Source organism: Hypomesus nipponensis, chromosome 18, assembly GCF_054491055.1.
Source record: "Hypomesus nipponensis isolate SF chromosome 18, ASM5449105v1, whole genome shotgun sequence".
Lineage (NCBI taxonomy): Eukaryota > Metazoa > Chordata > Actinopteri > Osmeriformes > Osmeridae > Hypomesus > Hypomesus nipponensis.
The window spans coordinates 9504045-9527447 of NC_140378.1; the positions used below are offsets into that span (position 1 = coordinate 9504045).

Consider the following 23403-nt stretch of genomic DNA (forward strand, 5'->3'; position numbering starts at 1 on the left):
GAAATGATCTGGCTCTCTGTTTTGGTCACCCTAGGTTGAATCCACAAAATGTTAAATCGTGAATCTCAAAACATAGCCTGACACAGTTACTCACTTTGGACATTTTACATTGCACTGTTTATGATTCAATATCCACACTGATGACACACTTGCTTTCACTTAATTAGTTACTCTTACGACACCTTGAGGCGCTGTTCGCAGAGACAGCTCTCAAAGTAGATGTATTAAGACAGGAAGTGCATCTGTTGTTTTTCCGGAAATGAACCGTGCGGTCGGTGGAGCAACGATGGCTAATTCCTCGGGAAAACAATCAAACAAAAATGCAGGAAGAGGTTCTACAGGGGGTACCGGAGGAGTCAATGGTCCTAATGGTCCTCCGGTCATGCCTCTCGCCTCCCCTCTCATGGGCAAGAAAAAAAAGCCGTTTTTGGGCATGCCCGCGCCACTAGGCTACGTACCTGGACTCGGTAGAGGGTAAGCTAGCATGCTGTGTTAGCGTCAGCTAGCCAGCGAGCTACACTGACTCTTTGGTTTGAATGAATGAAAGTAGCCCACATGCAGTTTTTTGCAACATATTACTATTAAGTGCACACATAAATGCATCACGGCCTGAATCATCTAAGTATTCTAGCCTTTAGTGAGTTAACTTGCTCAATAACGTTTTGTCATACTAACGTCTATGTGATTCCTAACTCTAGTGCGACTGGTTTCACTACACGGTCTGATATTGGTCCTGCTCGCGATGCTAACGATCCAGTGGACGACCGTCATGCACCCCCCGGAAAAAGGACGGTCGGGGATCAGATGAAAAAGAATCAGGAAGATGAGGAAGAGGATCTGAACGACACCAACTATGACGAGGTAAGATGGACACAGCCGAAGTCCATTTTAGCGGGTGTTGTTGCTGTTGAGCCTGTGCTGTAGATTTAAATGGAATAAGCGTGTTATTTAATGATTTCCCTGTTCCGTCTGACCCACCCAGTTCAATGGCTATGCAGGAAGCCTGTTCTCCAGTGGTCCATATGAGAAAGATGATGAGGAGGCAGATGCCATATATGCAGCTTTGGACAAGAGGATGGATGAGAGGCGGAAGGAGAGGAGGTAGCTATCTGTTTCACACCCCAACAGTCATACTGTCTGTGTGTGTTTGGACCACTTCCATTGGTTATTCTTTGTGTCACTAGGGAGCTGAGGGAAAAGGATGAGATTGAGAAATACCGTATGGAGCGTCCTAAGATCCAGCAGCAGTTCTCTGATCTCAAGGTATGGAAAGACATGATGCATCAACATTCTACCCTTTACCCTTTCCTCCTCTTCTCCACCATCTTCAATGTATTGCCATTAGTTCCATTTATCAAACAAGGAATGGCCTACCATCAACTCAATATTCCAAATAGTTTTACTTGATTTTACGATCTCCATATTGTGGCCTTTCTTTCCACAGAGGAAGCTGGCAGAGGTGTCTGAGGAGGAGTGGCTGAGCATCCCAGAAGTGGGGGACGCCAGGAACAAGCGCCAGAGGAACCCACGCCACGAGAAACTTACCCCGGTCCCAGACAGCTTCTTCTCCAAGCACCTCCAGACGGGAGAGAAAAACACCTCAGTGGACCCGCTGCAGGGGGTTCGTAGGAACACAGCGTCCCTTACTTTGGTCCTTTCTTTTGTGCTTTGTGTTTCCATCATCCCGGGTGATTTGAAGAATTGTGGTTTACAGGGTTAAGCTAACTTTTGACCTGATCAGAAACACAATTATATTTTAACCAGTCAGCTTTGACAGGAGCATCATTTGAGGTGCAATTCCAGACTGATAAAAAGGGAGAATAGCAAATCATCCAGACTGAGCTTCTGTGTTGCAATGTCAGTATATGCCAGCAGGAGTCAGTCTTACTTAACATGTCTCATACCGTTACTTTGTCCACACCTCGCCGGAACTCTGGCTGCGTAACTCATCCCAACCTGATGTGTTTGTGTGCTCCATCCTTAGTTGAACCTCCCAGGGGGTCTCAACACGCCCTTCCCAGGAGGCATGACACCAGGCCTGATGACCCCCGGGACAGGAGAGCTGGACATGAGAAAGATCGGCCAAGCCAGGAACACTCTCATGGACATGAGGCTCAGCCAGGTAGCACAGCACCCCCCACTGTGACGTCACTTCCTGTTGGAACCTCTTCCCAGTCGTTTCAGTGTTTCTCTGATGTCTCTCTCTCAGGTCTCTGACTCGGTGAGTGGGCAGACAGTGGTGGACCCAAAGGGCTACCTCACAGACCTCAACTCCATGATCCCCACACACGGAGGGGACATCAGGTGAGACCCTCAGGGCTGAGAGGAACTCCTGCACTGATGCAGCCTCATGGAGACGTTTACATCCCACCTACTCAATCTTGCCTTTAGAGATAGACATGGACATGGTATTCTATATACATGACCTACTGTCTGGGCTCTCTATAGTGACATTAAGAAGGCTCGTCTCCTGCTGAAGTCAGTGAGGGAGACCAACCCCCACCACCCCCCTGCATGGATCGCCTCAGCCAGGCTGGAGGAGGTGACAGGAAAGCTGCAGGTGGCCAGGAACCTCATCATGAAGGGCACAGAGATGTGTCCCAAGGTACCACTGCTGATATGCACTGCACCCTTAGCCCTTAGACGTCAGTATGCAGTCACTGTGTGTGTGTGTGGATGCGGGTGTGTGTGGATGCGGGTGTGTGTTTGGTAATAGGGTGCAGGTTCAGTAATGGTGTTTTTGTGTGCGCTCTCTGTGCAGAGCGAGGACGTGTGGCTGGAGGCCGCCAGGTTACAGCCAGGCGACACAGCCAAGGCCGTGGTGGCCCAGGCCGTGCGCCATCTGCCTGGCTCCGTCCGCATCTACATCCGAGCTGCGGAGCTGGAGACCGACGTCAGGGCCAAGAAACGTGTCCTGAGGAAGGGTAAGACTGTGTGTGTCTCACGGGAGAGAGAGAAGAGAAAGAGGAAACTCCAGAGGTTGAAAACAGCTCCTGCATGGACATGTTCCGTTTATTTATTGATCTTGGCAAAGGGTGCTGGAGAGCAAGTAAAAGAGCGGGAAACACACAGCAGATTAGTAAACACTTTGTTGACTCTAGATGTTTTCACAGTGTCTACACTTTGGCAGCGGCTCTCTGTGTCTCCCCTATACTAGCTGTCATGCCATCTGATTCTCCTCTTGTTTGTTGGGATATGTCAGGGCCCTGCCAGAACCCCCCCCCCCCCAGCCTAGCCTCTTCCCAGAAGCATACCTCCCTGACAGAGATGGATGTGCCGCTTCCTTTATACCATATCAGTCCCTACATGTCTGATATGATCTGCCCTCCACACTCAAATGCTACATAACACAACTCGGAGCTTTCCCAGCCTCGCTTACAATGTCACATTGTCAGAAACAGTCAGCAGCATTATTGCCGACTCTCAAAGCTCTCGAATTCCGTTCCCATCTCTGTCCTTTGTTGAAGTGTCCTTTGCAGTGAAATGGGTGGCTGTTCAGTACAAATGTTAAGTGTGTGTACCAAGTGACTTGACGGAGTGTTTGTGTGTACTTGCTTGTCCCCACCAAGCCCTGGAGAACGTGTCCAAGTCTGTGCGTCTGTGGAAGACGGCTGTTGAGCTGGAGGAACCTGAGGATGCCAGGATCATGCTCAGCAGAGCTGTGGAGTGCTGCCCCACCAGTGTAGAGGTACACGCACGCTCAGCCTCCAGCCTGCACAAACACAGATTGTACATGAAACACGCAAACACACACACAGACCTGTGATCTAACGGAGCGTGCCCTGAAGTCTCCCCTGGTGTCTCCCCTCCCCAGCTGTGGCTGGCCCTGGCCCGCTTGGAGACCTACGAGAACGCCCGTCGCGTTCTGAACAAGGCTCGCGAGAACATCCCCACTGACCGTCACATCTGGATCACGGCGGCCAAGCTGGAGGAGGCCAACGGCAACACTCAGATGGTGGAGAAGATCATAGACAGAGCCATCACGTCTCTGGGGGCCAACGGTGTGGAGATCAACAGGGAGCAGTGGATACAGGTGGGGGGGGATTGAAGAGACATGGCAAGAGACACAGTGCACGCTCGCCCTCTGTTCTCTCTTTCGTCTTTTCGTTTGTCTTGTGTTGGCGTCACGTGACCTTTACCATGATCCATTGTTGTGTGGTCTAGTAATCCATGGTTTATTGAGGGGGTGAAAGTGGACCTGTTTACAGCTTGATGTGCATACACGCACTTTCAAACCTTTTTCGTCTGACACAGTCAGCTGTTTGGTTACTTATTATTAAGCTTGGTTTTGTTCGAATGTACTGCCGTGCTTTGATTGTAAATCCTCTCCTCTTCCTGAAAAGGCGTCCAGGCAGCGGGTCACGGACAGTCCCCTTCTCGCCTCTTTCTACGTCTTTGCTGTTTCCTTTCTTTCACTTGGAGTGTGTTGGATCAGTACCTTAATCATGCAAATTCCTCCTTCTTTTTGTCAATCTGTCCATCCAGGATGCAGAAGAGTGTGACAAGGCAGGCAGCGTGGCCACGTGTCAGGCAGTGATCCGGGCGGTCATAGGGATCGGGATTGAGGAAGAGGACTGCAAACATACCTGGATGGAGGATGCAGAGAGTGTAAGATCTGTCAGCCAGCCCCTGGCTCTTATGACAGGGAGGACAGTGATCCTAAATTTGTCACTCAATATCAGGGTCCCGAGGCTTTTCAAATAATTATCCATCATGGCGTTTCAAACATGATGCCCTATGGCCTTGCAGTAATAAGTGTGTGTGTGTGTCGCAGTGTGTGTCCCACGGGGCGCTGGAGTGTGCCCGTGCCATCTATGCCCACGCCCTGCAAATGTTCCCCAGCAAGAAGAGTGTGTGGCTCCGAGCAGCTTACTTTGAGAAGAACCACGGTACAAGGTAAGCCTGCCTGCCTCTCAGCCTGCCTGCCTCTCAGCCTGCCTGCCTCTCAGCCTGCCTGCTTCTCAGCCTGCCTGCCTGCCTCTCAGCCTGCCTGCCTCTCAGCCTGCCTGCCTCCTAGCCTGCCTGCCTCCTAGCCTGCCTGCCTCTCAGCCTGCCTGCCTCTCAGCCTGCCTGCCTCTCAGCCTGCCTGCCTCTCAGCCTGCCTGCCTCTCAGCCTGCCTGCCTCTCAGCCTGCCTGCCTCTCAGCCTGCCTGCCTCTCAGCCTGCCTGCCTCTCAGCCACAGCACCTCTTGACGGGCCAGCTCAGGACAGGGGATGTCACCGGCTGCTTGTTGTTTTTAATGTACTGTGGCCTAGACAACTGGGCATGTGCGTGCCTGGTTACTCTAACCCTTGCATAAGTACAGCTTTATTGGATCCAGCTCAGCAGCTAATGGCTGCTCTTATCCACCCTCTTCAGTGGCTTCCTCTTGGATTCTGACCACTCTCTCTATATTCCACCTGTCCTTCCTCTGCCCCTCTCCCCACTCCCAGGGAATCTCTGGAGGCCTTGCTGCAGAGGGCTGTGGCTCACTGTCCCAAGGCCGAGGTCCTCTGGCTGATGGGGGCCAAGTCTAAGTGGCTGGCGGAGGATGTGCCCGCTGCTAGGAGCATCCTTGCTCTGGCCTTCCAGGTAAAGGAGATCTCTGTCTTCAGATGGCCTACATGGGGTTTGGGGGTGTACCGTTTGATTTAGGAGCTGATGTGCCAAAATGTTGTTCTTCCTCCTCTCCAGGCTAACCCTAACAGTGAGGAGATCTGGCTAGCCGCCGTGAAGCTGGAGTCAGAGAATAATGAGTATGAGAGAGCCAGACGTCTGCTGGCCAAGGCCCGCAGCAGCGCCCCCACCGCCAGGGTAAGTGTCTTGTTTGTCACTCGGCTGAACTTTTCAAAAGAGTTCCTCATTCCACAGCCTCAAAGCCCTCACAAGATCTTCCTCCTAAATATTCGTTGGAGAGATCAAGTGTCACTTTCATTAATTCGATTGTTGGCCCGAGATCAGTATTTAGGGAGTAGGTTGTCGGCACCCCAAGCGGGTATTTCACAACTCATTTGGGTTGTCAAGGGGGAACAGAAACAAGCAGACATGTTGAGCCTTCCTGTTCCTTCTCTCCGTTTCTGTCTCTCTCTGGGCCCTTGCTCAATCTTCAAGGGAAATTTAGTGTTTGGCTGGTTATCCATTTTAATCTTGTTTATATTCCGCTCTTTTTATATAGACTGCAACACACACACAATTGTTCGATCTTGAGGTGAAAGCTAAATGGAGGGTGCAGGCTGGAGAGCATGTGTGGGTCAGGCAGGGCGGCAGGTGTTGATGTGGTGTCAGCTCCCCCGCCAGTGTTTCACACAGTTAATGGTGCGTCACACTCAGGTGTCCAAGCTCACACGCCCAGGCCTGCTTAAGGAAACTGCCGGAGCAGTCCAAACAATCCTCAAATTCACAAGCTGTTAGTCAGTGTCTCTGCGTCTGCCTGTCATCCTTCTGGGGCCAGGGCTGCATCCTCCGCCTTGCCTGTCACGTGGCAGGGCAGTGGGTTTGGCTCTGCGTCTGGATGTTCTTAACTCACTCCTTATGCCACCCAGACACAAGCTACACCTTTTGTATTTGTTTTGAGGTTATAAGATAACATAAGGTACAGGAATTTGTAAATGCAATATGCAAAAAAATAACTGAAGTGTTTGTGTGTGTGTGTGTTTGCTGCAGGTGTTTATGAAGTCTGTGAAGCTGGAGTGGGTGCTGGGGAATATTGAGGCAGCCCATGAACTGTGCACAGAGGCCCTGAAGCACTATGAGGACTTCCCCAAGCTGTGGATGATGAGGGGCCAGATAGAGGAGCAGGGTGAACACATGGACAAGGCCAGGGAGGCCTACAACCAGGGGGTAAGGGGGGGGGGGTCAATATGGGGGGTTGCAGTTGATTAGTTGTATCCACTCAATTGATTAGTTGTATCTAATCACATCAACTGACTCACTAATGGATGTGTGTGTCTGTCACACGTGGATATGTAGTTGAAGAAGTGCCCCCATTCCATGCCTTTGTGGCTACTGCTGTCTCGGCTGGAGGAGAGGATTGGTCAGCTGACCAGAGCCAGAGCCATCCTGGAGAAGGCCCGTCTCAAGAATCCCCAGAGTCCTGAGCTATGGTGAACACACACACACACACTGGGAGGAGACTGGATCAAGGACATGCATTTAATAGATTTAAACATCATATAATCATGATGAGTTATACAGGGATCTCTTTACTGAAGCATGATATAGAAGTACATTTGTTTTTTGTTGTCAGGTTGGAGTCTGTCAGGTTGGAGTACAGGGCAGGACTGAAGAACATTGCCAACACACTGATGGCCAAGGCCCTGCAGGAGTGCCCCAACTCAGGTCAGTTTCAATATACATTTGATTCATTTGGCAGACACTATTATCCAAATTGATGTACAAATGACTCCTCTCTGCGATGGCTAGTCCTGTAAATATTGCCTGTGTTTCTCTGTGTAGGTATTCTGTGGGCTGAGGCTGTGTTCCTGGAGGCCAGACCACAGAGGAAGACAAAGAGTGTGGACGCTTTGAAGAAGTGTGAACACGACCCCCACGTCCTGCTGGCTGTGGCCAAGTAAGCCTCTTTCACTTCCCCAGGAACCTCAATCTGCACTCCCCTGTCCTCCCATCCCACATCTCTGCTGCGGATGTCCCCCTCTCTGGGCACCTTTCACTGCTTGGAACTCCCTCCCTCTGTTCCGAGGGTCTTTGTGTTCTGTTCTCTGTCCTCCAAATCAAGGTCTGTTCTGGAACACGTGTGTGTTTGGATTCCAGGTTATTCTGGAGTGAGCGTAAGATCACCAAGGCCAGAGAGTGGTTCCTCAGGACTGTGAAGATTGAGCCGGACCTGGGAGATGCCTGGGCTCTCTTCTACAAGTTTGAGCAGCAGCATGGAGCAGAGGTAAGGACGTGTGTGTGTGTGTGTGTGTGAGTGCGTGCGTGAGATATTGTGAGCGTGTCTAAGTGATATTGTGTGCGGTTGTGATTAGTGTGGTGAGTGTGTTAAGTGTTAATGAGTTTGTGACCTTCACCCTCCAGGAGCAGCAGCAGGAGGTGCGTAAGCGCTGTGAGAATGCAGAGCCTCGCCACGGGGAACTGTGGTGTGCTGAGTCCAAACATGTCCTCCACTGGCAGAAGAAGATAGGAGAGATCCTCACACAAGTCGCATCCAAGATCAAAAATACCTTCTGAACCAGAACTTTGACCACAGTCGAGTTGGCTGTGAAGATGATACTGATACCATCACAGCAACAGTGAAACACACACACACAGAGACTCCGGGAAACAGTCTTTGTTCTTGCAGTATGTTACACTGTAAACTGACACCACGTTTTAAGATTTTTTTTGTGTTTGGCATAATCTATTCCAACTGATTTTATAGTTATTACTGGGGCAAAGAACGCTCTGCTCATACATTGTGCTTTGGAAAACAGTTTTTGTAACATTATTTCATGTAATTCAAGAATTCCTTGACCCAAAAATACTTTTTAACTCTGGCCAGCTGAGTTTTTCAATGTGTGTCTTCAAGTCATCATTCTTCATAGGGTATAATGACACCCTTGGCTCTGATAAGAAATTAGTTGTTTGAGTAAAATCAGTCAAATGTATTTCCTTGGTCATTGTTTTATTTTTACAACTTGTGTAGAAAGATGGATTGTTAGTAGTTTTGTCAAGATGCAGTGCTGCTGTCATGCATTGGCCTGCTTAAGGTTAAAACTGTTATGTTGGAAGACTCAATAAACAACTGAGGGGACACTGACCAATTATCTGTATTTATTTCCAGGTTGGGTATGATGACTTGATCTAAGTATGGTGTGGCCATGAGGGGATTGAGGCTCTGGCTGTGGAGCTGCAATCAAAGATTGCTTTGACATCTTGTTCCTTAAGTACGCTAGGCATTCTTGAATGCAATTCCCAAGCTGGTCCTGGCGGCTGCTGAGCACGTGTATTTTTTTTAATTGAGTATTGTGTCTCATTACACACAATTAGTCAAATTGTTGATAAATTACAAATGCACACGACGATTTTTGCAACATCTACATGTAGGCTATCATTGGTCATAACATTTATTTCCATCCCATGTGCCGAAACCGAAACAAACTCTAACGGTGATTGATCGTGGAAGTTTTGTCAACTTGAATGTACAAGAGTTAAGTGAAATCCTAAGCCGACCAGCAGCAACCCATGACGGAGAAGGAAACTGGAGCTGGCAATGGGATTGTGGCGATGTTGGAAACTACAGAGTTAAATGGCATATTGGCAGTCCGTTTACCAACCAGTTCACTTTTTCCACGAGTTCTTATTTAACACCAAAATACAACACTAACCCGTTTGAATACAATGAATCCAGCCCGACCATGATTAACTCCTGCGGATGTTACTTGTTGCCACGGGAAAGGATTTGCTTATCTGTGGATTCTCATAAGAAAATGATAAATGGTAGGTGATTCATGACTCGTCGCTGTTACATCTTCTTGGTTTTGCTAATCACATTTTCTTCTCCACCTGCAATTCAATCCTAAACTAAATGCCTTTACGCACTTCGCAAACTACCGTAAGTCCAATGGAACTTCTCTGAATAACCATTACGCGCCATAGTCATTTTTCGATCGTGTGTATTGTAAAAAGTGTATGTTTCATGCATAAAATGAATATATAATGAATAAAATGTTAGGTATGTCTTCTAATAGTGGCATGCTTCCATTAGTGTGTGAACGGGCCTGTGCTCCGTAGCTTCGTGGTGGTTCTACTATTGGGCGTCTCTTACAGCAAGCGCAGGTGTAACTATGCGGAGATACTAAGCTCATACAGAGAGATAATCTCCGTAGAACTTCAGAATTTGGTATGTATTCATCGTTGCAAGCACTTTGTGTGACACTTTTATTTTGACATTACATTGCATGGCATAGTGGCAGAATCGCTAAACTCCAATAATTGTGCATCACTCAACACAATCTGCTTTTTTAATGTATTTATCGTATCGTCCAAGGGTATAAGATACGAGTTGTTGGTTAAGTAATGGGGTAATGTTTGATCAAGGCCTTGGTCATAGAGTGCCCTCCACTGTTTGCTTTTTACAGTGTCTAATGGCAGCGAAATGACTGATGCAACTGTATGATTGTGATAGTTGATAAATGTGCTCTGTTGCAGAATATGACAGACTCATTTGACTCATCTTTAGAGAGGAACCGTTGTCCTTCAGGAAAGGTATGTTTTACATGCCACAAGATGAGACCCTGTTAGTTTCAGCACCATGGACAGGGGACCCACCCCCTGGAAACCAAACTAATTGATCTCGTATAATCTGGTCTACAAAAACTTCACATGTTATATATTTGTCAGATGCAGCATGTCCTGCACTCCATATATGGCATGACACAACAGTTCTTATGCCAGGACAGGCCTGACCGGCCACTTGGGGACATTGATAAGCCAGTGGAGAAGATGGAAAAGCTGATAAGACTGAACTGCAAGGACATTGACCTGGTGAGGCCCAACAAAGCAGACCCCCATCGATAAATACCACCAAATAATTAAAAAAAATTTGCTGGCTGTGATGGCTTTTAAATCTAATACCAATTTATAATTTCAGGTGAGAGGACAAAAGAGGGTGTCCTGTTCCACTGGAAAGAAAACAAAGGGAAACAAAAGAAGAAGAAAACGTCTCATAAGGGCACTGAAAAATTGTTGGCAGATTCTCCAGAGCATGTACACGTCTGCAAAATAATATTCAACTTTTACACCACAAAGCATTGCACCTTTTCAAAAGTTCGTACTGTGTATGCATATTGTGTATCGCTTAATAATAATATTGCAGGCCTGCATTTTCAAATTTTGTGAAGCAAAACTTTAACGGTTCTGAGGCTGCTCTTTTGTATACACAGTTAAGCTCACATCACCATTACTAAACTGACCACGAATAAGCTCAACCATGTAATGCAATTATCTAATGTTTTTGTGGCTAAACACTTTTCAGTCATGACTGTAGATAGTAGGTTTTGTTTTTCACATTCTCTTCATGATGCTATCATTATTGTTGCTGTACTCTTTAAATAAATGATAAAATCCAACTGCTTTATACCGAAGAATAAATGATTGCAAAATCCGTTCAGTGCCAGCACATTTAGTGAACTATTCCTTAATGGCAATGAGAATAAGGAGGCTTGTACAACGCCTGACCTAAAAGGGCGGTCAGTAAGAGTTATTTAATCTGTGAATAAATGTTAATTGTACTTCTAAGATCTCAGAGAGTACCTGTAAGCAATGCAAATATTTGTGTATTCAAGGTTTCAAAAGCAAGGTTTTTTATTTTGGGGATGGATATCCTGTCATAATGCTGAGGACCTACAAGGACCCTTGTGAAATTGTATTCACGCCTAGCTTGCTACTATTAACAACTTGCTAACATTGCAGGTCAAGGTGGGGTTTCGTTCCTGCCAGATAGAATGGCTAGTATTATATCGTCATTTGTTATTTTCCTACAACTTGTTTGCATCACCGGCGCCGTTTTTGAAGACCAAGTTGGAAAATTCGATTGGTATGTACTGTAGCAGGCTTGCATTAATTAGCTATGTGGCTTGCTAGCAAGAGGACTTGCTAAGGAAGCTAACTCTGCAACTTAGCATTTACCGCTGTATACATGGTAGCCTACTAGCAACTATTAGGGTACACAGCTTTTAGTTACACATGGCCATGCACTGTCACTTATATTTCGTATTTGTATAACAATGATAGACATGTAGCTAGTCTATCAAACTGCTGTGCGTGTGTCGTACTGCTCAAACGGGAGAGTGAATACTGTACTACACAAATGTAAGGAAGGAAACATTCAAGCTAGCTCTGATTCACATCTTCTATCTTTTGATCAAATAGCTAAGTAAACATTGCCAATGGTTGAACGTTAACGTATGAAAACACGTTTGCTATGTTTAGTTTATAATACTGTCATCTACGTAAATGAACTAGCTCTGACTAACAATAACTAAATAAGCTGTGAGTTTACTGTCCATGTGTTTTTTTTTTTTTTAATCCAGGCGACAGCAATACGTGGGCAATGTGCGCTTTGCGCATATAGACTCGCAATCGCAGGCCTCTAAGAAGCTACTTTTAGCTACCGACCAGAATATCTTTGCCTCACTTAATTCCAGGACTGGAGACCTCAGTGAGTATTTCGTAATTTGTACAAGAAAACGGACAGCTCGCACTAGGATTTTCCTTTTTTTTTTTATTATTGAGTTATGATTGAGTTATTTACAAACAGTTTGCACCTCCACTGACTATTTTTTTCTATATTTTCAACAGCTTGGCGACATGTAGACAAGGCAGGACCAGAGGGAATTATTGATACTCTTCTCGTGCATGGAAAAGGTGACCAAATAATAGTCGAAAATTCGAATTAGTATTTGACATGTTATATTGTCGCATAACATCTAATGTGAGGTTTTCTTGTTAAATAGTTAAATCGTTGGTGAAATAAGATTTCCACCAGTCCCGTCTTTCGCATTCTTTAGACTGTTTAGATGTTGTTTAAATTAGTCTTATTGTCTTATAGATGCTGTATTAGTTGTTGGTAATGGTCGCCTGCTTCGTTCCTGGGACACAAATATTGGAGGGCTCAACTGGGAAATGGTGCTTGACACTGGAAGGTATTTGTTGCATGAATTGACTGCATTTAAAAAGTGTAAGGGTGATTCATCAGACATGTGTGACATGTCTCTGTACTTATCCACATTTCAGTTTCCAGTCAGCATGTTTGGTGATACAAAACTCTATGAGGTATGTGGCTGTTCTTAAGAAAGCTGCTATTTCCGTCCACTACCTCTCTGATGGCCATGAGGAATGGGTAGAAAATCTCCCTGAGAGGTAAGCAACCATTCCTGTATTTGGAATAATAATAGAATACTTTTTTGTGACCCATTTGTGCTGACAATTATCATGTCTTCCACAGTCATACTGTGAATTACCAGGCAGTTTACTCCGGGGGCGATGGGGAACTTTATGTACTGGGAGTGGTTGCTCATTCACACCTTGCAATTATAGAGTATGACATTAAAACCGGAGAAATCATGAATCAGGTATTTATCAGCAGTCTAGTAGCAATTCTCAACTCTTTGTTACATACATTGCTCTATTCTGCTTTTCCAAACCCAGTTCACTTACTGGTTGTGAATTGTATCCGTAGAGGTCAGTTGAAGCGCCATGGCTCTCCAGTCTGCAGGGCAGCTGTGTGGTGGTAGGCCAGGGGACCCTGGTGTGTGTTGACCCTGTCACCATGGCTCTCTACACCCTTCCCCTCCAGACAGAGGGACAGATGAACCAGATACTCCTGCAGGTATGTATATACCAATAACAAACACTATTCCTGAAAAGGTACCAAGCTTGATTAAACCATGCAGGCTGGATTAATTTTTTATTTTATTTTGTATAATACTATACTGAAACAAACTTTAAACTTGTGTTTGTGGGGAAAACGGCAACATGCTTATGATTGTCTCCTTTCCATCTCACCCCAGTCTCTTGACCTGGAGGTGACCCCAGGGTTCCAGCCCGTCCTTGTTTCCACCCAGCCTAACCCAGCTCGGCCTCCACTGTCAGAGTTCTTCCTTCAGCTGGGGCCAGACCACCACCTCTTGATGCAGCTAAACAACGATCTCATCCTCACCCTCAGAGACTTCAAACCTGTACGTAATTCCATCCATTCTTGTTTGTTTATTATAAAAAAATATTAGATGCTCCATTGCACAAAGTTTTGCTTGATTCATCCCAGGTTCACAATGGTTATGAGGCCTGTGAAAACTAAACATCTGTTTCTTGTTTTAGGCTTTCCTTGTTTCCTTTGCAACTACAGGGGAGAAGACAGTAGTTGCTGTCATGATGCCCAAAAATGAAACGGTGAGTATTTCATCCTCCTTTTCTTTCATCTTCATAGTCAGTGACTTTCTGTTGAACTGTTGCGGTTGTTTTCACTGGCACTGCACTCCAGTGGATCTCATCCTACCTCTCGGGAAGATCCTACCAGGTCTCCTGGGGAGGCAAACTGTCTGACCCTCACCAGCTCTCCACCGGTGTCCCACAAGGCTCCGTCCTTGGACCCCTCCTCTTCTCTCTGTACACCACCTCACTTGGACCAATCATCACCTCCCATGGCTTCTCCTACCACTGCTACGCCGACGACACACAGCTGTACCTGTCGTTCCCCCCGACCGATCCGGGGATCTCAGCTAGGATTGAAGCCTGCCTCGCAGACATCTCCGCCTGGATGACCGAGCACCACTTCCAGCTGAACCTCGCCAAAACTGAACTTCTCATCATCCCGGCTAAACCCTCCATCTCCCACGATCTGTCAATCACCCTGGGATCTGCGACGGTGACCCCCTCATCCTCTGCCAGGAACCTCGGGGTTACCATGGATGACAAGCTCTTCCTCACGGGCCACATCGCCGCAGTCTCCCGGTCTTGTAGATTTACCCTCTACAACATCCGGAAGATCAGGAGATACCTGTCTGAGCACTCCACCCAGCTGCTAGTCCAAGCACTGGTCCTCTCCAAGTTGGACTACTGCAACTCGCTGCTCGCTGGTCTCCCAGCATGTGCAACCCGCCCTCTTCAGAGGATTCAGAACGCGGCAGAACCTGGTCTACAATCTACCCAGAAGCTCCCATGTTACCCCGCTCCTCATCTCTCTCCACTGGCTACCCATCAACGCCCGTATCAGATTCAAGACCCTGGTACTGACCTTCCGAGCAGTGAACGGGACTGCACCCGTCTACATCAAGTCTCTCCTGCAACCTTACACCCCCACCCGTCACCTATGGTCTTCTTCAGACAACCGCCTGGTGGTCCCACCGCTCAAGACTGCCCGGTCCCAACACAAGCTCTTCTCCTGCCTGGCCCCCCAATGGTGGAACCAGCTCCCCACCTCCATCAGGGACACTGACTGTCTCCCCACCTTCAAGAAAAGGCTCAAGACGCACTTGTTCCGGGAGTACAACGGCACTAAGAATGCTTGGCTGGACTTGTTAGTTTCCTCCAGGATCACAATGACTCTTATTAAGTGACTCATTGCTCTTTTAGGTTAGATATAACGAAGCTAAGTCTTGTACTCGCTGTGAAATATGTTACTGTTGATTGTCTTCTACAGGTACAGTCCTGCACTTTTGTGGTTCATGTTGTTTTAATTTGTAACTTGTATAACTGCATGCTCTTATGGGTCTTCCCTTTTTGGCACTTGTTTAGCTTTTTCACAATGTATGCTTCATGTTTTTGGCTACTTGCAATGTTTGGGACAATCTCGTTGTTATGTTCAGTGACCTATGCTCTTTTGTAAAGCTCTCTCTTGGAAGAAGTCGCTTTGGATAAAAGCGTCTGCTAAATGAATAAATGTAAATGTTTTTTGTACTGGGAGGGATGAGCCTTGTATGTGTGTAATTATTCAGACTTGTTTATTCCCAAGCATGTGTAACCGCCACCATTATTTTACTGTAAATATCCAAGTCAGACACTAGCTGTAACCCCCGATTGCCCTCTGTCTTTCTCTCTAGGCAAGCTCCATTAATCTTTTCAGTGCTGATTCTGGCCGCAGGCTCCTTGACACAACTGTAATCTATAATATAGATTCTAATGGGGGGAAACCATGCAAGGTAAGTACACAGATCAAGGTTATTTGCCTAGCAGTTTGGATATAAACTTCAATGGAACCCTAAATATGGTAACGTTTGGTTATTTGTAATTTTTTTCCAGCTGTATGTCCATGCCTTTCTAAAGAAGGATGATTCTGTTGGCTATAGGGTCCTGGTGCAAACTGAAGACCATTCTCTCACTTTCATACAACAACCTGGTACTGTTCAAACTGCTCTGTGTTGCAACTAGCATAGACTGCATGCTTTTTTAAGGAGCAAAGAGTTTGGCTACAATGTGTGAACTTAAGTTGGCTGGTTTTAAAATTCTCACCCATTCTGTTTTGCCTTTCTTCGAAGGCCGTAGTGTGTGGAACAGAGAAGAGGCTCTGGCTGATGTGGTTACCATGGAAATGGTGGATCTACCACTTACTGGGACCCAGGCGGAGCTTGAGGGAGAGTTTGGCAAGAAGGCTGGTAATGGATTCAACTAGAATTTACTGTGCTTAATGTTACTATCTAATATTTTTATAATTTTTTTAAGTTTGTAAAATGCGTTGGTAGGATTTGTTTAAGTGCAAAACCCAGACCCATGTGTTCCCGGTAGTATGTTGCTTGTTCGCCTGACTTTCAGTTTTTCCTTAATCTACTTTATATGTCTGTCATTGGCTTCACTTCTTGCTTTGTTTTTCTTTTGCTCTTTCTAACCGCTGCGCTTGGATCAAGCCATACAAGGTAATGTGAAGTGCTGTCCTTTATCATAGTATAGCATCTGCTGCACAGGTTTTGAAGTGTTGGTCTTTACAGTACAGGACTTCATGAGTGAAGCATAGTTCAGGCATGACACTGGGGCAGTGTGTGTCATTATACTCATCAAGTACACCTGTGTAAGCCTGCTTCTAGCCCATTGGGCCACGTCCGGTAAGGCGGCAATATAATGCTGCACGGATACGCACGCACTCACTCCCTGTTGTTGTATTTTCTGTGCTGCTGCTGCCTCCCTCCACTATCCCCATCTCCCCCATGTTGTCTGTAGATTACTATTTAACAAGGGGGATTATTACTTTATTTGCTTCCCCTAGATACATTCACTTTGGCAAAGTCAAACATATTTCCATGTCTATAGTTATCAATAAATGGAATGGGCTCACCTAAACCCATGTAAAGATCCTCTGGCCTTGGTCCTGTTTCATCACTTTTCTTTGGTCTGTTCTGTAACTCGGTGACAGAACTGCAGGTTCCTGTTAAGTGCTCTCATCCCCTGTTTTCCTGCTGTGCATGTAGATGGGCTGTTGTCCATGGTTCTGAAGAGACTGTCCTCCCAGCTCATCCTGCTGCAGGCCTGGCTTGCCCATCTGTGGAAGCTGTTCTATGATGCACGCAAGCCCCGCAGCCAGGTGAAGAACGAGGTGACCATCGAGAACCTGTCCAGAGATGAGTTTAATCTGCAGAAGATGATGGTTATGGTGACTGCTTCTGGGAAGGTGAGAGACAGAAATCCCCAATCTATTGTTGTATAATTTGTTTTTGGCGACACCGTCAACCTCTTTGCTAAACTGGGATACTAAACTGGGATACCAAATATTAGATCAAAGTGTACTCCTGTCTTGACTAGTTGGTTTGCCTAGATAATCGTGTAACAAATAATACATTTTCCCCCCCTTGGTCCAGCTTTTTGGCATTGACAGCAAGTCTGGCACCATCTTGTGGAAACACTACCTGGAGAATGTCCAGCCTAATGCAGCCTTCAAGCTGATGGTGCAAAGAACCACAGCACACTTCCCTCATCCCCCACAGTGCACTTTACTTATCAAGGACAAGGTAGGATAATCATACTTAACGCTTAACCAGCCATCACTTATGTTAAGTCATTGTGAAAGTGCAAAACAGTTTTTTGTGTCATATATTTATGTATCAATGTTATGTCTTGGTATGTTCTTTAGAGCACTGGACTTGCCACTCTACATGTTTTCAACCCCATCTTTGGAAGGAAGAGTCATATTGCCCTGCCCGCTTTGCCCCGGCCTGTTCTCCAGTCTCTGCTGCTACCGGTCATGGACCAGGATTATGCCAAAGTCCTGCTGCTTGTTGATGACCAATACAAGGTTGGTTGGCCAAAAGTGGACTGAGAATTAGATGGCCAATTGTGAAGTTGGAGCATGGAGTCCTCAGTTACAGAAACCTTTCTTTTCCTCTCTTGCCTTCAAATGTGGAATGTTTGTAAATGAACTGGACCTTTTTCTTTCCCTCCTCTTCCATCTTTCTAGGTGACCGCTTTTCCTTCAACAAAGAATGTGCTGCAACAGCTGCAAGAAATGGCGTCCTCCATATTTTTCTATCTGGTGGATTCAAACCAGGGAAGACTGAGTGGGTACAGGCTACGCAAGGCAAGTGGGAAGCACCATGCAATACGTACTGTATGTGATCGGTGCCAAATGACAAGGAGGCTGTGTATGTAACGGCAGTCTTGTTGACTGTGTTTTCCAGGACCTCTCTACTGAGCTCATCTGGGATGTGGTAATCCCCACAGAAGTGCAGAGGATTGTCTCAGTCAAGGGGAAGAGGCCTAATGAGCATGTGCACTCCCAGGGCAGAGTGATGGGAGACAGGAGCGTGCTCTACAAGGTGAAGGCTCACTGGCTGGATTACTCTCTAGCAGAGTTTAAAAACTGTAATCATGGTACAGTATCAGTAAGTACAGTAATCACGTTTGTGTGTTCACTCCTGTAGTACTTGAACCCTAACCTCCTGGCCGTAGTGACTGAAAGCACAGACCTGAACCAGGAGCGCAGCTTTGTGGGAATGTTCCTGGTTGATGGTGTGACTGGACGCATTATTCATGAAGCCATCCAGAGGAAGGCCAGAGGACCAGTGCATTTTGTCCACTCCGAGAACTGGGTAGTGGTGAGTAAACCCTTAATCCTCTGTTATGTAAGTGCAGAAAGTCAACCAAAGTATATGTTCACAGTTATACTGTAAAATGTACTGTAAACTATATACAGTACTATACTGTTTTCATTTGTACTTGTCCTGTCAATATCCCATTTTTACACAGTATGAATACTGGAGCACAAGGTCCCGGAGGAATGAGTTCTCTGTGCTGGAACTCTTTGAGGGAATGGAGCTGTACAACAGCACAGTGTTCAGCTCACTGGACCGCCCTTACCCACCCCAGGTCCTTCAGCAGTCCTACATCTTCCCCTCTCCCATCACCACCCTGGAGGCCACACTCACAGAGAAGGGCATCACCAGTCGCCACCTCTTGGGTCTGTGCCATCAAATCACATGGAACTGACATTCAGTATAAGATTTGGCACTGAAATATATATATATATGTATTGTTCTCCCAGTAACCCCACCCAACAATATATTAAAAATAATAGCTGTGCATTTATCCTGTGATCTCCTTTGTGGATATTTTTGTTTTGTAGTGGGTCTGCCATCAGGAGCCATTTTATCTTTACCCAAGATGTTTGTGGACCCACGGAGACCTGAGATTGTCTCTGAGCACAGCCGGTTAGTGGAACTACACATCCCACCTGTTACGGAATGGACTACTCCAGTCGATTAATAATTTATCCCTGTCAAACAAAAGCTTGAAGGTAAAAAGATGTTATGTTTTTCAGTGAAGAAAACCTGATACCCTATACCCCAGAGATGCCTATTCGTACAGAGTGGTTCATCAACTACAACCAGACAGTGTCAAGAGTGCGAGGAATTTATACTGCCCCCTCTGGCCTGGAGTCTACTTGTCTGGTTAGTGCCTTTTTTGTTATATTTACAAAAATATTGTCTGTATTGTTTTTTTTTTTTACACATATATTAGCAATATACCTTCATTACAATCACATTTGCCAACCATAATGAAAATATTAGTGAAACTAAATAAAAACAAACTCGTATTGCTTTCACAGGTGGTGGCATATGGTCTTGACATCTACCAAACCAGAGTCTACCCATCCAAACAATTTGATGTACTGAAGGACGATTATGACTATGTACTGATTAGCAGTGTACTTTTTGGACTGTTTTTTGCTACTATGATTAGTAAACGCCTGGCAGAGGTGAAACTGCTCAATCGGGCATGGCGGTAAAGTGTTCACAGATGACCAGTAGGTCTCTGTCTTTATCTTGCCACTGCTACATGGGTAACCCCAGCCCATGGATATCGACAGGCTGAAACCGTCATCTCAGCCCATAGTCAGTATCAGTGTTCCATGTGGAGTTACTGGGGGAAATATAAAATCATGATGGCTGAAAAAGCTTTCCTGAGTTTTGTTTTTCTAATTTATTTTAACAAGTTCAAGAAATGTCAGGTCACTGAGTCTTTGTGAGATTTTATAAGTTAATGATTTATACATTCTGTGTTTTATGTATAGATATATTTCTGGTCTCCCACACTGGACAAGGGCCTAGGTTGTTTTAGTAAGTTGAAATCAGAGCAAATTATATAGATGTGGAATTTAGGCACATCTGACTGTAGAATAATAAAATCACAGTAACAAATTAAACTATTTGCTTCCATCATTAGAAAATGTTTTCATAAATACGTTTGTAAATTTGGTTTCCTTGTATGGTTAAGCTGACTTGAAGGACCCTGTGAAAGAAAATAAAAGTTACTTTCAAGTGAGTTCAGGAACATGTTTTCTTTGTACACAAATTCTTTCCAACGTTTAAATTATGTATCCCAAACCCTCCTTAACCAGACAACTCACTGGATAGTACAACACAACATTTTGTGTTGTAATAATGTTGGTGATATTAGTTTAATTCCTTACTAACTTTCCTTTGCATACATTAAATGCATTTTACTGTGCATAATAATGGATTTTCTATATATAGCTCTACACGAAATTGTTTACCAAACATGACATGATTGCAAATTACTGTATCTAATAAGCAATACTGTATCAGGTTTGCTGACTGGCCTGTGCAGGGTCGGACCTTTTGGCTCGGCCATATTTTTTCATGTTAGAAAAAAATCTGTAGCACTAGCTTTCTACAGAACCTCAAGATGGCGTCGAGTGGAGGAGATGTGGAACCAGAGTGGGCTGCAGCAGTACGACCGCTTTTATCAGCCTCGTATACGGCTTTTGAAACAAAAGAGCTACCTCAGCTTATAGGATCTATAATCAACAGGTAAGAATGATCATGTCTGTGATAATATCCATGTTCCTTACACAATTTGCTAATCCAGCGAGTCGGCTAACGCTAGCTAGCTAACCATTGCCACACAGGTGAGAAGGCTAGCTAATAGTTAGCTAGCTAGCTTGTTAGCTAAGCTAGCTTTAGGAATCTGCTTCATCATCAGGCCGACCAGACCAGCTACCTAGCTAACTAACGTAATTATAGCAAACAATATACCAACATAATATTAAGGGCACTCATATACAAAGCCTATTTCTTCCTGCTACCGTTTGTAGACAGTTAACTTTAGCAAGCTACCCATATTCATCTTGATGTTGTCAGCTTGTCTATCCAGCTAAATGCACAACAATCCAGGTTAGCTCGTTGGCTATCTAGCTGTTTAGTTGGCTGACTAGCAAAGTTCTACGGCAAGGGGTCAATGCCAACTTATGACATTAGTTTCACTAGCTAGATAGCTATCTTATGTTTGTTCATTAGCCTACTATAGACCGTATTGGTAGTGAGTTTTTAAACATTGTGTAGGGAGAGTAACTGCTAGTGCTAACTAAGCAAGCTAGTGCTAGCTTGTCACTGAATCGAATCTGACATACTGCGCTGAATCAATGTTGCATGTTTGTAAACAATATGGTGAATTTGAGTACATCATTAATGATGTTATCTTTGTTTTTACATCAACTAGATAGTTCTAGCTAGATAGTTCTAGCTGTGTTTCATCAAGTACCCTAATCTAAAACAATGTTGATCTAACGCCTACAAATGATCTGACCCTGAAAAACTGGAGTGGAATCACCTGACAGTAGGGATTTGTTGTAAACTCACGCTATACACATTTTCCAAACTTTGTAGGTATATGTTTGACATAATATGATAATTGTATCTCTTAGGTTTTAGGTCAAGTTACTAATACCAATGAGAGAAAACCAGTGAAAGTGTAGGCCATACCAACGTTCTTCAGAAGGTGCTTTAATATGAAATGTCATGGGAAATGAGGAATGATTGATTACAATCTTAATTGTGGGTTGAATGTAGGCCTTCTTAACTGTATAGTGATGCAAGTTATTTTGATGAAGTAACTACACTGTGGTTTTATCTTTTTATTGTAGCGAGTCTGAGATTCTACACCATGATAAACAGTATGAGCCATTCTACTCATCCTTTGTGGCACTTTCTGCCCATTACATCACGACAGTATGTGGGCAAAGTATGTATCTGTACATAAACATTTTTTTAAGTGCCATTTGTAATCAATAAGTGTATTTTTATCCTGTCAGCAAATTTTAGTACACCTAGTAATGTTAGTATTGTGAACTAGCCTGTTTTATTTAGCCTACCGAGGTGGCTGGATTACATTGCCACTCACTTCCTGAATTGACTGAACTGAAACTGAAATGATTCCAAACCTAGTGTACTGTAGGCTGGATTGCCTGTTTTGTTTGAAACGAGCTTAGAACAGAATTCCAATTTGTTTACATCTGTCATCCTTTTTTCTAGTCCCAAGGAATCAGTTGCTGTCGGTAGCAGCAGCCTGTAAAGTATTGATTGAATTCTCATTGCTGCGGCTGGAAAATCCTGATGAAGCATGTGCTGTGTCCCAGGTGAGATGCAGTAGCCAGCTACTAATGGAAACATTGGGGACACCTAAGGAGTGCATATAGACAGCCTGAGCTGCCTTGATGTCAACGCCATAGTAACTGTGCCTGTCCTCCCTTTTTCTTCAGAAACACTTGATCCTTTTGATAAAGGGTTTGTGCACTGGCTGCAGTCGACTGGACAGGACCGAGATCATTACTTTCACAGCTATGATGAAGTCTGCCAAACTTCCCCAGACCGTCAAGACCCTTTCAGATGGTGAGTCCCTGCTAGTCATTAAGTCCTGCCTGAAAACGTCTTGCTCCAAAGTTCAACATGACAACGGCGTGCGAGAGAGAGAAGCAAAGAGAGAGCTGTTTCATCAAACTTCAGTTTTGTTGCGTCATGAATCTGATGCGTGCCCTGGACTTGTATGTGTGTATTTTCACAGTGGAGGACCAGAAGGAGTTGCCAAGCCCGGTGAACCCCGAGCTGCGACACAAAGAAGTGCAAATGAACTTCTTCAATCAGCTGACCTCTGTGTTCAACCCTGACCTCACCCTCCTGGCCTCTCCCTCCAGCCACACGCAGGTAAGTCCTGCGGGAAGACAAGCACCAGGAGACACTTGAGGAATAGATGTTGACTGAAAGGAATTCAGTCTTGGAAAGAGGCTTTGCTCTCCCTGTCTGATGTGTAACTTTTTGTGTGCAAGGTTGAGAGTGAGTGTGATGACCAGACCACGACAGACCAGGCCTTGCAGGCCAAAATGAAGAATGCCTTCATCTCCCAGAATGTGTCTAGTTTACAGGAACTTGGTGAGCATTTGTTATATCTGTTCTATAACCTATCAGTGAAAGTACACCTAGTGTAAGCCTTGCATAAGCACAATGTGGTGATATATCGATGTTTCTGTGTGCAGGAGGGTCAGAAAAGTTGCTGCGGGTCTGCCTCAACCTGCCATACTTCCTACGATACATCAACAGATTTCAGGACGCCGTCTCGGCCAATTCCTTCTTCATCATGCCAGCGACTGTTGCAGACGCCACCGCTGTCCGTAACGGGTGAGTTTGACGTGTCCTTTATCCAGCCGAGAC

The 23403-nt window shown here is 45.3% G+C and overlaps 3 protein-coding genes and 1 long non-coding RNA gene across 8 annotated transcripts in view; all 4 read left to right on the forward strand.

Annotated features, from left to right (window-relative positions):
• Positions 1 to 259: 259 nt before the first annotated feature.
• On the forward strand, positions 260 to 8735 carry prpf6 (PRP6 pre-mRNA processing factor 6 homolog (S. cerevisiae)). Its single transcript, XM_084680932.1, has 21 exons — positions 260 to 474; positions 699 to 861; positions 983 to 1101; positions 1185 to 1263; positions 1445 to 1621; positions 1985 to 2122; positions 2210 to 2304; positions 2449 to 2605; positions 2762 to 2924; positions 3570 to 3688; positions 3815 to 4033; positions 4486 to 4608; positions 4775 to 4896; positions 5434 to 5572; positions 5675 to 5794; positions 6644 to 6820; positions 6950 to 7083; positions 7227 to 7318; positions 7436 to 7550; positions 7751 to 7877; positions 8015 to 8735. Exons 1-21 carry the CDS (start codon positions 260 to 262, stop codon positions 8165 to 8167), a joined length of 2946 nt encoding a protein of 981 aa, XP_084537058.1. The 3' UTR covers positions 8168 to 8735.
• Positions 8736 to 9024: 289 nt separating this feature from the next.
• On the forward strand, positions 9025 to 11056 carry LOC146251968 (uncharacterized). Its single transcript, XR_014732136.1, has 5 exons — positions 9025 to 9415; positions 9684 to 9818; positions 10127 to 10183; positions 10319 to 10462; positions 10569 to 11056. It is a non-coding gene; the product is annotated as an uncharacterized LOC146251968 (long non-coding RNA).
• Positions 11057 to 11332: 276 nt separating this feature from the next.
• Positions 11333 to 20221, forward strand: emc1 (ER membrane protein complex subunit 1). Its single transcript, XM_084680897.1, has 22 exons — positions 11333 to 11513; positions 12010 to 12137; positions 12278 to 12343; positions 12528 to 12621; positions 12713 to 12838; positions 12924 to 13050; positions 13158 to 13307; positions 13489 to 13656; positions 13796 to 13867; positions 15517 to 15615; positions 15716 to 15812; positions 15952 to 16068; positions 16876 to 17075; positions 17263 to 17412; positions 17535 to 17696; positions 17859 to 17978; positions 18079 to 18216; positions 18322 to 18495; positions 18647 to 18857; positions 19023 to 19107; positions 19218 to 19347; positions 19506 to 20221. The coding sequence occupies exons 1-22, from the start codon at positions 11422 to 11424 to the stop codon at positions 19683 to 19685; spliced, it is 2886 nt and encodes a 961-aa protein (XP_084537023.1). The 5' UTR covers positions 11333 to 11421; the 3' UTR covers positions 19686 to 20221.
• Positions 20222 to 20579: 358 nt separating this feature from the next.
• ubr4 (ubiquitin protein ligase E3 component n-recognin 4) overlaps positions 20580 to 23403 on the forward strand; it is a 34652-nt gene continuing 31828 nt past the window's right edge. For all 5 annotated transcript variants that reach the window (XM_084679183.1, XM_084679185.1, XM_084679184.1 and 2 more), the window contains exons 1-7: positions 20580 to 20730; positions 21843 to 21940; positions 22231 to 22334; positions 22458 to 22587; positions 22760 to 22899; positions 23022 to 23124; positions 23229 to 23370. In XM_084679183.1, coding sequence (XP_084535309.1) covers positions 20606 to 20730; positions 21843 to 21940; positions 22231 to 22334; positions 22458 to 22587; positions 22760 to 22899; positions 23022 to 23124; positions 23229 to 23370 — 842 coding nt within the window. In that variant the 5' untranslated portion in view covers positions 20580 to 20605. The remainder of the gene's footprint in view (positions 20731 to 21842; positions 21941 to 22230; positions 22335 to 22457; positions 22588 to 22759; positions 22900 to 23021; positions 23125 to 23228; positions 23371 to 23403) is intronic.

Excerpts from the sequence above, each read along its gene's own strand:
- emc1 (XM_084680897.1), top strand. The coding sequence starts at position 11,422 with ATGGCTAGTATTATATCGTCATTTGTTATTTTCCTACAACTTGTTTGC. Across the intron at positions 13,308-13,488 it reads TGAACCAGATACTCCTGCAG|TCTCTTGACCTGGAGGTGAC; the intron begins GTATGTATATAC and ends ATCTCACCCCAG. Across the intron at positions 17,076-17,262 it reads TGGTGACTGCTTCTGGGAAG|CTTTTTGGCATTGACAGCAA; the intron begins GTGAGAGACAGA and ends CCCTTGGTCCAG.
- prpf6 (XM_084680932.1), top strand. The coding sequence starts at position 260 with ATGAACCGTGCGGTCGGTGGAGCAACGATGGCTAATTCCTCGGGAAAA. Across the intron at positions 475-698 it reads GTACCTGGACTCGGTAGAGG|TGCGACTGGTTTCACTACAC; the intron begins GTAAGCTAGCAT and ends TCCTAACTCTAG. Across the intron at positions 3,689-3,814 it reads GCTGCCCCACCAGTGTAGAG|CTGTGGCTGGCCCTGGCCCG; the intron begins GTACACGCACGC and ends TCCCCTCCCCAG.